This window comes from Pyrus communis, chromosome 3 (genome assembly GCF_041283825.1).
Source record: "Pyrus communis isolate YQ-2024b chromosome 3, ASM4128382v1, whole genome shotgun sequence".
Classification (NCBI taxonomy): Eukaryota; Viridiplantae; Streptophyta; class Magnoliopsida; order Rosales; family Rosaceae; genus Pyrus; species Pyrus communis.
Genome location: NC_142567.1, coordinates 5,760,796 through 5,772,936, shown reverse-complemented (window position 1 = coordinate 5,772,936; position 12,141 = coordinate 5,760,796). Strand labels below are relative to the sequence as shown.

The 12,141-nt window shown below is 39.5% G+C and overlaps 3 protein-coding genes across 3 annotated transcripts; 2 read left to right on the top strand and 1 right to left on the bottom strand.

Annotated features, from left to right (window-relative positions):
* Positions 1 to 2,111: 2,111 nt before the first annotated feature.
* On the top strand, positions 2,112 to 4,812 carry LOC137715218 (vesicle-associated protein 4-1). Its single transcript, XM_068454464.2, has 7 exons — positions 2,112 to 2,804; positions 2,904 to 2,974; positions 3,193 to 3,274; positions 3,631 to 3,749; positions 4,069 to 4,146; positions 4,237 to 4,359; positions 4,458 to 4,812. The coding sequence occupies exons 1-7, from the start codon at positions 2,564 to 2,566 to the stop codon at positions 4,515 to 4,517; spliced, it is 774 nt and encodes a 257-aa protein (XP_068310565.2). The 5' UTR covers positions 2,112 to 2,563; the 3' UTR covers positions 4,518 to 4,812.
* A 200-nt stretch (positions 4,813 to 5,012) lies between these two features.
* LOC137715217 (uncharacterized) lies at positions 5,013 to 7,544 on the bottom strand. Its single transcript, XM_068454462.2, has 2 exons — positions 6,737 to 7,544; positions 5,013 to 5,546 (listed from the first exon to the last, which is right to left on the bottom strand). The coding sequence occupies exons 1-2, from the start codon at positions 7,196 to 7,198 to the stop codon at positions 5,190 to 5,192; spliced, it is 819 nt and encodes a 272-aa protein (XP_068310563.2). The 5' UTR covers positions 7,199 to 7,544; the 3' UTR covers positions 5,013 to 5,189.
* A 2,589-nt stretch (positions 7,545 to 10,133) lies between these two features.
* Positions 10,134 to 11,101, top strand: LOC148697803 (uncharacterized). Its single transcript, XM_088690226.1, has 2 exons — positions 10,134 to 10,364; positions 10,725 to 11,101. Exons 1-2 carry the CDS (start codon positions 10,227 to 10,229, stop codon positions 10,953 to 10,955), a joined length of 369 nt encoding a protein of 122 aa, XP_088546352.1. The 5' UTR covers positions 10,134 to 10,226; the 3' UTR covers positions 10,956 to 11,101.
* Positions 11,102 to 12,141: the final 1,040 nt, after the last annotated feature.

Genomic DNA, 12,141 nt, shown 5'->3' with positions numbered 1-12,141 from the left:
CAAAAAACATTTTTTGCTTTGACCTTGAAGGTGATTCGCTAGCCATTTATGAGACGTAGTCTACCATTCTAATCCGAGAATTTAGGACGTACTTAATATATCCTTAGCATGAGGTAATTGAATCTCTCACCCACTTATATTTTATAAATCTAATCATCAAAATATCTTGTTTAGTTACAAACAAATGCTACAAAACATAAAATTTTCTTAGATTCTAGCTCAACTTAACAAGGGTGGGAACCTTTGACACATTATCTTTGGAAATTGATGCCCAAAAAATAAACTAAAGGACGCGTCCCATCCGTGACGGAAATGACACTGCATGTATTTATCAAAGGATAATGCTTGTGTCCATGCGGGGACTTAAATATCTTTCACTTACAGTTATCAACAATATAATCAAATTATTTATTCTCTTTATCATCATCTATAGGTCATAAATAAAAAAAATTATTCAATTTAGAGATATGTATACAAACATATGGACTTCATATGAAGATGTTACTTGTTATCAAATGTCACATCCCGGCCCGGGACGGATCACTTTCCGGGCCCGCTCCACCACCGTAGCACGATATTGTCCGCTTTGGGCTTACCATTCCCTCACGGTTTTGTTTTTGGGAACTCACGAGCAACTTCCCAGTGGGTCACCCATCATGGGATTGCTCTAGCCCCCTTCTTGCTTAACTTCGGAGTTCCTACAGAACCCGAAGCCAGTGAGCTCCCAAAAGGCCTCGTGCTAGGTAGGGATGAGAATATACATATAAGGATCACACCCCTGGGCGATGTGGGATGTCACAATAAAAAATTTGTCACATCCCGGCCCGGGGTGGATCACTTCCCGGGCCCGCTCCACTACCGTAGCACGATATTGTCCGCTTTGGGCTTACCATTCCCTCACGGTTTTGTTTTTGGGAACTCACGAGCAACTTCCCAGTGGGTCACCCATCATGGGATTGCTCTAGCCCCCTTCTCGCTTAACTTCGGAGTTCCTACGGAACTCGAAGCCAGTGAGCTCCCAAAAGGCCTCGTGCTAGGTAGGGATGAGAATATACATTTAAGGATCACACCCCTGGGCGATGTGGGATGTCACAATCCACCCCCCTTAGGGGCCCGACGTCCTCGTCGGCACACTCGCGACCAGGGTTAGGCTCTGATACCAAATTTGTCACATCCCGGCTCGGGGTGGATCACTTCCCGGGCCCGCTCCACTACCGTAACACGATATTGTCCGCTTTGGGCTTACAATTCACTCACGCTTTTGTTTTATTGTGACATCCCACATCGCCCAGGGGTGTGATCCTTATATGTATATTCTCATCCCTACCTAGTACGAGGCCTTTTGGGAGCTCACTGGCTTCGGGTTCTGTAGGAACTCCGAAGTTAAGCGAGAAGGGGGCTAGAGCAATCCCATGATGGGTGACCCACTGGGAAGTTGCTCGTGAGTTCCCAAAAACAAAACCGTGAGGGAATGGTAAGCCCAAAGCGGACAATATCGTGCTACGGTGGTGGAGCGGGCCCGGGAAGTGATCCGCCCCGGGCCGGGATGTGATAATTGGTATCAGAGCCTAACCCTGGTCGCGAGTGTGCCGACGAGGACGTCGGGCCCCTAAGGGGGGTGGATTGTGACATCCCACATCGCCCAGGGGTGTGATCCTTATATGTATATTCTCATCCCTACCTAGCACGAGGCCTTTTGGGAGCTCACTGGCTTCGAGTTCTGTAGGAACTCCGAAGTTAAGCGAGAAGGGGGCTAGAGCAATCCCATGATGGGTGACCCACTGGGAAGTTGCTCGTGAGTTCCCAAAAACAAAACAGTGAGGGAATGGTAAGCCCAAAGCGGACAATATCGTGCTACGGTGGTGGAGCGGGCCCGGGAAGTGATCCGCCCCGGGCCGGGATGTGACATCAAAACTTTTAATTGGTTTACACGTATGAATGACTAATCAATCTCTAAATTATTTAATTTTTGACAAATATAATTTTTAAATAATAATAAAAAAAAAATGAAAGATTTCAATTTCGAATATAGTGCTCGAAACTAAAAATTCGTTATCTGTAATTCGGTGACAAATAAATCCCTACATAACAGGACACAAACAATATTCTTTACGAAAAGCTCACTCACAAACTCAATATCTTTCCCTCGTCGTCGTCCCCGCCGATTTATCCTTTTAAGCACGGCAGGCGCAACTTGCAAAGCCACCAAAATATCATCGCGGACATATAGAACCGACACGTGGCTGATCCGGACGTCTATCCGACACGTATCATCATTGCAAGAAAACGACGCCAAAGGTTGCGAATAAAAAAATTACACGCGGCGGGTGCAGGTGAATTCGCGGAGTTGAGTGGCAGGTGATCATTTCCTCCCATCCGATTTATGTTTCACACCCTGGCAAACTTCCACTCCAAAAATCACAGATGGACTGAGAGAGAGAGGGAAAGAAGAGCTCCCGACGATTCTAGGTAGAGAAATTTCTAAACCGACACACGAAAACACGCGAATTCAATCACCAAGCTTCTGATTGCATGCCACGTGTCCGATTCCGGTGAAGAAAGAATGGCCATCGTCGACAGCCACCACCACCACCGGCACAAGTCGCACTCCGACACGAAGCTCTTTACCCTCTGCCCGTTCTGGCAGTCGGGGGGCCAAACGTCGTCGTCTTCCTCTTCCACGCAGAAGCTCCACGGCGATGGATTCAAATCCAAGCCCAAAACGGTATCGTCCGTCGCGAGATCCCTTCTCCCTCCTCGTCGTCGACTCCGACTCGACCCCGCCAACAAACTCTACTTCCCTTGTACGTCATCGTTTCTCATTTAAACGCCCTCGCTGCTTTTTCTAAAAGCACTTATTACTGTAGCTGACGGATTATGTATTTGTGGGTTTAATTTTGTAGATGAAACTGGGAAACAGGTGAAAAGTGCGATCCGATTGAAGAACAGAAGCAGGTCACATGTAGCTTTTAAGGTATTTTCTAATTCCTCTCTGACATCAACCTTAAGAGTTATGTTGTTATAATTACTTGTATTTTAAGCAAAAATTTAGAAGGCATTTATTTATTTATTTCTTTTGTGGGTTATGTTGCAGTTATTTATTTAATTGTTAAATTTTTTTTTTTTTCTCTGTGATTATTTTTTATTTAGCTTCATTGACTCTTTAAATTGGTTTTGTATTTGCTGGTTTAGTTTCAAACTACTGCGCCAAAAAGTTGCTATATGCGTCCTCCGGGAGGCATACTTGCTCCGGGAGAAAGCTTAATTGCGACCGGTAATGCCCTTGCACTTGCTCTGTTGCTACAAATAACAAATCTTTATGATTTGGTTGTTCCATTGGTGGATAATTTACTTACTTTTGATAAAAACTAGTATATGCCCGCACATTGTGTGCGAACGCTTTTTGCAGATGGCGCTTTACCACAGTGGCGGAAAACATTTAGGCCTATGCACCTTGGTGCGGGTTTGATCCCCACCGACTTCCCTTCCCAACAATTAATTTCTAACCTACTAACATCATCGCTCAACCCAAAAAAAAAAAAAAAAAAAAAAAAAAAATAAATAAATAAATCTTTGTACTTAATCATTGTTATAAATTTTTTTATTGACTTTGGATTTGATGATGGACAGTGTTTAGGTTTGTGGAGCAACCCGAGAACAATGAGAAACATTTGGATCAGAAGACCAAGGTTAAGTTCAAGATTATGAGTCTCAAGGTGAATGCAGGGATTGACTATGTGCCTGAGCTGGTAATATAGTGCTCTTTCGCCGACTTAATGTTCATGGTCATAGCGCATTTTGTATTTTATGCATACATTGCCGGGATATTTGAGTGCTTGTTTCCAGTTGTTCGTATTATGATCTTACTTTATATTGAGCTCTTGTGGAATTTGATTTTGTTGCTCGCTTGCATTGTGTTTTTCGGTCGGAAATTAGTACTGTCAATTTTAGTGTTTTGTTGCTTTTATGATCTTACATTTGATGACAACCCTTCAGAGACATCCGATAGAATTGGATCATGCAATTGATAACCTTAGTTTTGTTATCTGACCTTTTCTTTTCATCCAGTTTGACGAACAAAAGGATCAAGTGACAGTCGAGCAAATTTTGCGTGTTGTATTTTTGGATGCAGAGCACCCTAGTCCTGTAAGTTGAATGTGACTTACTTAATGGTACTTGTGTTTGCATCTCTTAGAAAATACCTTTCTTTCCAGTATTTGACATTGTGGTTTACAGGCTCTGGAAAAACTGAACAGACAGTTGGCTGAAGCTGAGGCTGCACTTGAAGTGCGTAAGAAGCCGCCTCCAGTGGACTCAGGCCCTCGGGATGTTGGGGAAGGCCTTGTAATAGATGAATGGGTATGAGTTTTACCAAACATCTGATCCGTAGTACAATGGGCTAAATTTTTAGTCTTATGTGCTTATGCATAACATTTTGGTTTGTTCTGTTTTTTCAGAAGGAGCGGAGGGAGAAATACTTGGCTCGGCAACAGGTTGAAGCAGTAGATTCAGTGTAAACTGTGATTACCTTTTTCTGTAAGTGCTTTTGGATTGGAAGGGAGGTTCTCATATCGTAATGTTGTATTCTTTTTGCTCATCGGTCTTCTTCCGATAAGTGGTAGGGAGGTTCTCATATTGTGAGGAAGTAGTTGGTACTCCGAACTAGTGTGGAAGTAGACGGCTCTGGGTTGAGCTGCCCTCTTGTAGATAATAAGTTTTGTTTTAGGTTGAAAATAAGTGAACGACTCTATAGTAATCAGCGTGCTTGTACTTGTATATTTTCAATGTTGAGGTGCCCTAATGTTCTTGGAAGTTTGGTATTATCGTAGTAAGAACTTTCGTTCTTTGATAAGGTGATATTCTAAACTATCCTAATCTACATGGAGGAGGATTCGAACTTCGGTGCTAGTAAGAAATGGGTTTGAACGTTTAGCATGTAAACCGTCCAGCATCATCTTTCCAACGGGTTAATTGTGATTCAAAGAATTAAATTCGAAATGTGAAAATAATAGTTATAATCCTGAATGCAAATTTCTCTCCCATATTCTAAATGTCAAATCCTTACAACCAAGGAAAAACACAAACTGAAAAAAGAAAAAGAAATCAGTAACCCTACTATGAACACATCCTGTACATAATCGTCCACCAATACCGGCAGGCCGTCCGGCCAGCAGAAACGTATAGCCGTATCAATTGTCCGGCAGCTGAAAGTCCTGCAAACCAAAAATTTGATGGGAAGGGTTCTGAACAAAGAGGGCCATGCCACATTTGGCTGGATTGTAACCATCCCACAAGGAGAAGTTTATGGTTCCAGAAATGGTCTTCTTTGCAGCAATGTCTTTGACAGTGCAGAGCTTTTCAAGTCGTCGGACGACGAAGTCATTGGACAGGACACGTCCTTGGTTCTCTCCCTTGGGGCAGTCGGTAATCAGCCCGTTCTCGTACAGCGCCACCATCACATTGGCACCGTAGTTGTCCACCTTCGACCTCAATGATCCTGTTAGGGATACTTGCAAGGATGCCTGTGATGGCCTTTGGAATGTTGCCTGTTCATCGACAACAAAACCAAGTTGCTAGTATTTATCCTTCACTATTTTGCGAACGGCTATTAGCCAAGTGTGACTAGCCACAACAGATAAAATTACTCTTAACCAAAATCCTTCTCATGGTAACATTTTTTAATGTCCAAATCTTTGTTAGACTTACGAATAATTAAATGGTTTCTTTTTTAAATACATAGTTCAAATTCAGAGTCTAATAACATAACATCTCAAATGTGACGTTACATGTATTATGAGCTAGTTCAAATTCAAAATGTAACATAAACATAACATTACATGTGTCATAAAATATAGGCTTTGATATACGAATGTTTAACATACATCAGGCTTTAGCTTTCGACAAAAGTAGACACTTTGAAAGTGATCCACCATTTGTAAAAGCGTCAAAAGTTAACATTGCTTTTAGGTGTACCAGAAAGTATACATGTGATGTAATATTTTCCCTAAACTATTTCCACTTTGGTACGAGATATTTTTGCAGTCTTGCTTTACGGTTAAAATATGATTAAATAAAGATGAAGGTACCTTTGAGTATATCAATGATTAGGGTGACAATCATAAAATGTAAGTACTTGCAAAGATAATTGTTTTAAATAGCGTTTTATGCATAAACTTAAAGAATATCGTTGCATAAAAAGTTAGGGGTTTAATTTCTCTTTTTTAATATCACTTTTATAAAAAATAAAAAAATAAAAAAATTATTAACAATTGGTAGGTGATTAAAGTCTTTCTCTTCAAACTAATGTATTCTGAATTCAAATATTCAATCTTCTCATAATCTAAATTAGCAGAGAGCATATACTTTATGTGGGTGAACAATTTTTCTTAATAAGTGCATATTTTATTTTAATATTACATAATTATTGTTTTATCCTCCTTATGAAAATATTGTGTATCAAAAGTGATGGTAAAATTGAAAAAATATGATTGTCATTATCTAAAAAAATGGTAAAATAGAAAAAACAAGAATATGATTGTCATTTTGTCAAAATATACAAAATTACTATTTTATCCTTTTTTTTATCAATAATGTGTATCAAAAGTGAGAACGAGAAAACAAAGGAGAAAAAAAGTTGATAAGAAGGATTTTCTTAATAATAATATAGATTAATATAGAATATCGTTTATATTAAAATATATCAAAATAATATTGAGGACAGATGAGAAATGCGAACCTGGAACGCCGGTGCAGGATATCTAGGTGCATCCTTGATAGACGTTATCAAAGCACTCTCATCGTTGCCAACACATTGGGCCCTACCTTGAAGCACAATCTGGGGGGTGAACATGGTGTCCAGACCCAAGGCCTCAACATAGGCCTTCTGCCGTACAGTCCACTGGCTGGACCCATAAGGGTCCTTCCAGCCCATGTAGTCCCAGTAGTCCACGTGGAAGGCCAGCGCAACCACAGGAGGCAGGTCCGTCCCATCAAAATCCCCCCTCCCAAGCCTCGACACCAGCAGCTCCGCGACAGGCGAGGTGGTGCAGCCCTGCGACGAGAACAGCTCCACCAGAACCGGTCCGCTCCGCTGCTGCTCCTCTGCCGAAACATGGGCGGTCGCCCCGGCAGCGTGCGTTTCGTGGGACGTGCCCGAGCCCCCTTTTGATCCAAAGCAGGAGAGGAGACCACGTGCCATAATGTTATTTATGTCGTGTCTCGTCTCCTAATTGGTGACAGCAACGGTGGTGGTGGCAGCAACGACGCTGGTCGATAATTTAGCACAAGAAAAAGGGAGAGAGAATAAAAGAAATTAATAAATGTAGATGTTTGGTGTGGGAATGTAGAGAGGGAATGGAAGAAAAATTTTGGTATTGGGGGATGAAATGCAAGGGAGAGATGTGTAATATTATGGGGGAGAGGAGTTGGGTGGATGGTTGGGAGGGAAAGGTGGCGAAGATATTCTATTTAATTTGTTATTGGAAGAACAGCATATTGGGGGATGAGCAATGGGACAGGTGGTGTTGTGTGATATGCCTGGGGGGGTGTTGAATGAAACGTTACGTCGAGAAATTTTTATGTGATTTAAAATACTTGTCAGGTTGTATATCTGTCTACTTGTTATTTGACGTGAGATTACAATAACGAGGCGGTGTTTCATATACACTGAAAAAAAATTCGTTTGGGACAAAGGGTATGTGGTTGACGCGTTGTTTGTCAGGTTGGGTTGAATGTCAAGAAAACAAACAGTTCCACCAGCGACATATGAGGTGGGAGGGGGAAGAGATTTGAGCTTGTGAGATGGAAATCTTGACTATAAACAAATTAGGAAAGCTGTCGTTTTAGCGTGAGGTTTAGATGGAAGTTGCACAACCTTCTGGCTGCGTTTTTTTTTTTTTTTTTTTTTTTTTTTGGTTACCTTTTTAATTGGGTTTAATTAATAGAATGCATGATCTAATCCAGCTGGTGTTTTGAATAACGTAACAAATTTTAAGACCATGTTGATCCCCATGTAATGTAATGATTGGTCATCAAGTCGTTTTAGTGTTAGTCTAACAGCATCTCTAACGAGAGGTTGATTTCTGGAACTGAAAAAGTTTTAGCTTCGACTTTATATCTTAATTTTTAACAAAAATGGGTATGTAAAGTGTGTTTTTTGCTACATTGAGGGGACCTCGCTGCAAAATGTAAAACAGTGTATAGCTTAACATCTCCGGTCATATGTTGTATTTACACTATTTTCTTTAACCATTGGTGAACTACAATTAGAAAGACCGATAAAAGCTCAGAACTAGAGATGCTTTAAGCAGATAAGGTGAGTGAAAGTGTAGGTTAGAATGCATTTTTAATAGTGTTTCGAGTACTGAATACTCTATATTTTTTTAACCATAAATTTTTTGGTCAAAACACAAACTAAAATCTAACCTAAGGGTTAAAAAATCTAAAATATTATATACTACGAAGCTTCATAAAAGTTTGCAGGTTAAAACCTAGAAATCGGTTTAGGTTGCAACCAAAAATAAAAAATAAAAAAATAAAAAATAAAAACACTCGGTGAGCAAAAGTAGTTGAAAATATAACAGATTTAGATTTGTTTGAGATCTTTTAGAACAGGCTGAACTATAATTTGTAGCCAGGAATTTTGCAAGTAGTGGACATGTGGTTAAAGAAATATAAAAAAATGATGGAGATGCAGGAGATCAAACCCTGTACCTCTCGCATGCAAAGCGAGCGCTCTCTCATTTGAGCTACATCCCCACATTGAGCATTCAAAACTCTGTCATGTGTTTATTATTTTAAAACATCCAAATCAGAACCAACTTCAAAGGGATTAGACCTTAAATAAATACATAATAGTTTTTTGACAAAAAAAATAAACATAATAAATTGGTCCATGGATATGGGTGAACCAAATAAAATTGAGCAAGGGCCTGATCCAACAACTTCCGTGATCCAAAATGGTTCATGACTTAAGGCGGGGCCTTGATTCTGAAGATGAAAGGCCGAGCTAGTTCTCATTTTCTAGCCCTAGTTAGATTAACATTAACATATATATAAAGGAAACTCGTATTGATTACGATTCAAAAATACAAAAATTCACAGTGTCTGAAAACTAACAAAGTTTCACATGATTTATATTATGTGGCTTCACTTCTAATCATATCGAGATTTCTTATGATAAAACTCTTTCAACTGCCGTGTTGATGTTGTAGCTCTACCAGTTGGTTTAGACAAGTGGGTTTTCCCCAGCCAAAGAGAGAATCAAATGAGTGGGATGTTCAATAATTTAGGTTTCATTACTTATATTTTATTCAGTCAAAACACAAATAATCTCTCAATGAATTTTGGAAATCTGTAAAAATGTTCCATTCTATTGTGTGCATAGTGGTCACTATATATGATGATTGGTGACCAGATAAATGTAGTAGATAATTCTTTAATAACAAGCTAACCTAAATTCGTAAATCATCGTGCGGTATGATTTATATGACGTTGGAAAAAAGAATTCACAAAAAGATTTGGATTTCAAACCATTTTTCATCTTTTTATACTGACCAGAAAAAGAAAAATAAACAGTTTAGAAATTAGCTTGCACAAAGAAATGCACCATCCAACTGCAACCACTTGATCTTTCCAGTTTCTTCAAATCTCTGGAATGCTTGAATATTGGCCCCACAATGCATTTCATATTGTTCCAAACCATGGCCGTAACTGGACAAAAATAACCATGCAATCATATATAGCAAGTGGACCACATTTCCAAAACCCAATTATCAAGCCACCTGTCCCAAATTTGATAGTAACCAAGAACTGATTGAAATTTTTTCTACCTCCCAAACACTTCACAAAAGATTTTTCTATGTAACCGGTTGTACATATTTCTCATATCACATGACCTAATCATGTGATAAGAGACAAAAGAAAAATGTATATACCTCAGTTACACTTAAGATTTTTCTCGCCAATAAGCTCATCCACGTCAAAACAGAATTGTAGTTACTAATTTGGCACATTGCACAGCCCATGCCGGTGTGCTGGCCACAAAGGAAAAATATCCACATATTACGTGGCTGAGTGAGTAGCACTAGCTATATATCCCCTTGGTTCCGAGCTCGATATAAGCTGCACCACTACGTATAACTACTTAGTTCAACAAATTTGCATCACAACTCTTTTCCAACAAAGTTTTTGCTTGTAAATTTCCGATCTCCATCTTGTTAATAACCATGCTGGAGGGTAAAGCAGTCATGGTTGAGACTGACATGCTTCAAACCATGCAGCAGAAGGCACTTGACTTGACTTCCAAAGTCCTTGATTTATTTGATGTCACTGAAGCCACTGAGATAGGCCGCTTCATTAAAAAGGTAATCACTTAGGAGTTAGGACCGTTTGATACTATATTTATTTCAGTTTTTAGATTTTAGATTTTAGTTTTCAAAAAAATTGAAATTTGAAAACAAAAATCAAGACAATGTTTGAAAACTTAGAAAAGTAGCTTTTGTGGCTTTCAAAATAAAGGTGAGGTCTTCATATTACATGATTATCAAAGGTGAAAACTAAAAACGAAATGATTATCAAATGGCCATGTATTAGCTGCTCATATTACATTTGTTCACTTCAAAATTTATTTGACGAGTGCTGCTGGCTTGCTCAATTATCAACAATATGACATGAATTATGTTGACAATTTTTATAAACTTATAATTTTTTTTTTGTTTCTGCAGGAGTTTGACAGGACATATGGACTTGGATGGCAGTGCATTGTAGGAGCAGATTTTGGTTCATTTGTTACACATTGCCATGGCTGTTTCATCTATTTTTGCGTGGGCAGCCTTGCAGTTTTGATGCTCAGGGGAGCTGCAGGTCCAGAAGCTGAGGCAAAGCAGCCGTGTGCAGCGGCCTTGGAGGCAATAGAAGCAGGAAGTTCTTATTCTCTTCATCACTTTGTGCTTTGAGTGTGTACCCTGCCTTTGTAGTATTGTAGGCTAGGTATTAGGACTGAAGAAGAAATTCTAGGGTTCGAATTTTAGATTCAACGATCCAGCTAGCTGTTTATATACATTTTCGTCATGTTTCAAAGGACTGCTATGCATTCGTTTAATGGTTGCTGATAAGCTTAGGACTGCTAGAGTTAGGGCTTATCCCTAGCTAAGTAATTTTCTGTTTGGTTATGTTACAACCGTTTGGGTGCTTATGTTAGCAGTCCCTCATCGGTGGGGATAAAGAAAAGTAATGATTTTAAGTAGGATTACCCCACTTTAACTAATATCGAGTTTTTTTTGTAGTAAAACCCCACACTTAATGGATTGGGCATGTGGTAAATTTGGGAACATTATCGGTGTCGTTAGAGTGGGCCCTCCGGGTCCGTCGATCTCAAACATTTCAACATAGTATCAGAGCCCACAGTTACGGGCCCATACAAGCTAAAGGCTTGTCACCAGGAAGTGTGGGCTCAGAAACAAGCTTGGACTCTTAAAATAGAGCTGACGTTTGAGTTCTTAAGACTCACTTCTTGAAAAGATTGAAAACAAGTCTGGACTTTATTGGAGCCGACCTCTGAGTTTCAATTGCCGATGTGTGGATCTCCATGTGTGAACCACTAAATGGGGTTACACGTGAGGGGGCGTGTTAGCGGTCCCACATTGGTGGGGGTAAAGAAAAGCAATGACTTTAAATAGGATTACCCTACTCTAACTAATACCGAGGCCTTTTGTGGTAAAACCTCACACCTAACGGATTGGGCAGATGGTAAAATTGAGAACAATATCGATGTTGTTAGAGTAGGGCCTTCCGGACCCGTCGATCCAAAAAATTTCAACAGTTTATTCTCACCCAAAGCGACCTGTGATATACATCAGATAGTTAAATTAAAGAATTTAAGTTCCAAGAAAAGGAAATGGAATTACATTATCCATATGAAATGATAGCACATAAAGAAGTAACACATTGGAATAATTCCCTGGCAACAACCAATAACATGTACCAAGCAACTAATTTGATTATTTACAATTACCACAAAATCGACACAGGACCGACAAATGATAATTTGTAGTAAATTAAACCAAGTTCATTTGATTTGCTTATCAATTTATCTTTGTAAGTAGTAAGTCCTGTAAATCTTTAGGCCTCGTTTGATGTACA

Excerpts from the sequence above, each read along its gene's own strand:
- LOC137715217 (XM_068454462.2), bottom strand. The coding sequence starts at position 7,198 with ATGGCACGTGGTCTCCTCTCCTGCTTTGGATCAAAAGGGGGCTCGGGC. Across the intron at positions 5,547-6,736 it reads ATCCTGCACCGGCGTTCCAG|GCAACATTCCAAAGGCCATC; the intron begins GTTCGCATTTCT and ends GTCGATGAACAG.
- LOC148697803 (XM_088690226.1), top strand. The coding sequence starts at position 10,227 with ATGCTGGAGGGTAAAGCAGTCATGGTTGAGACTGACATGCTTCAAACC. Across the intron at positions 10,365-10,724 it reads TAGGCCGCTTCATTAAAAAG|GAGTTTGACAGGACATATGG; the intron begins GTAATCACTTAG and ends TTGTTTCTGCAG.
- LOC137715218 (XM_068454464.2), top strand. The coding sequence starts at position 2,564 with ATGGCCATCGTCGACAGCCACCACCACCACCGGCACAAGTCGCACTCC. Across the intron at positions 2,805-2,903 it reads CAACAAACTCTACTTCCCTT|ATGAAACTGGGAAACAGGTG; the intron begins GTACGTCATCGT and ends TTAATTTTGTAG. Across the intron at positions 3,750-4,068 it reads TTGACTATGTGCCTGAGCTG|TTTGACGAACAAAAGGATCA; the intron begins GTAATATAGTGC and ends CTTTTCATCCAG.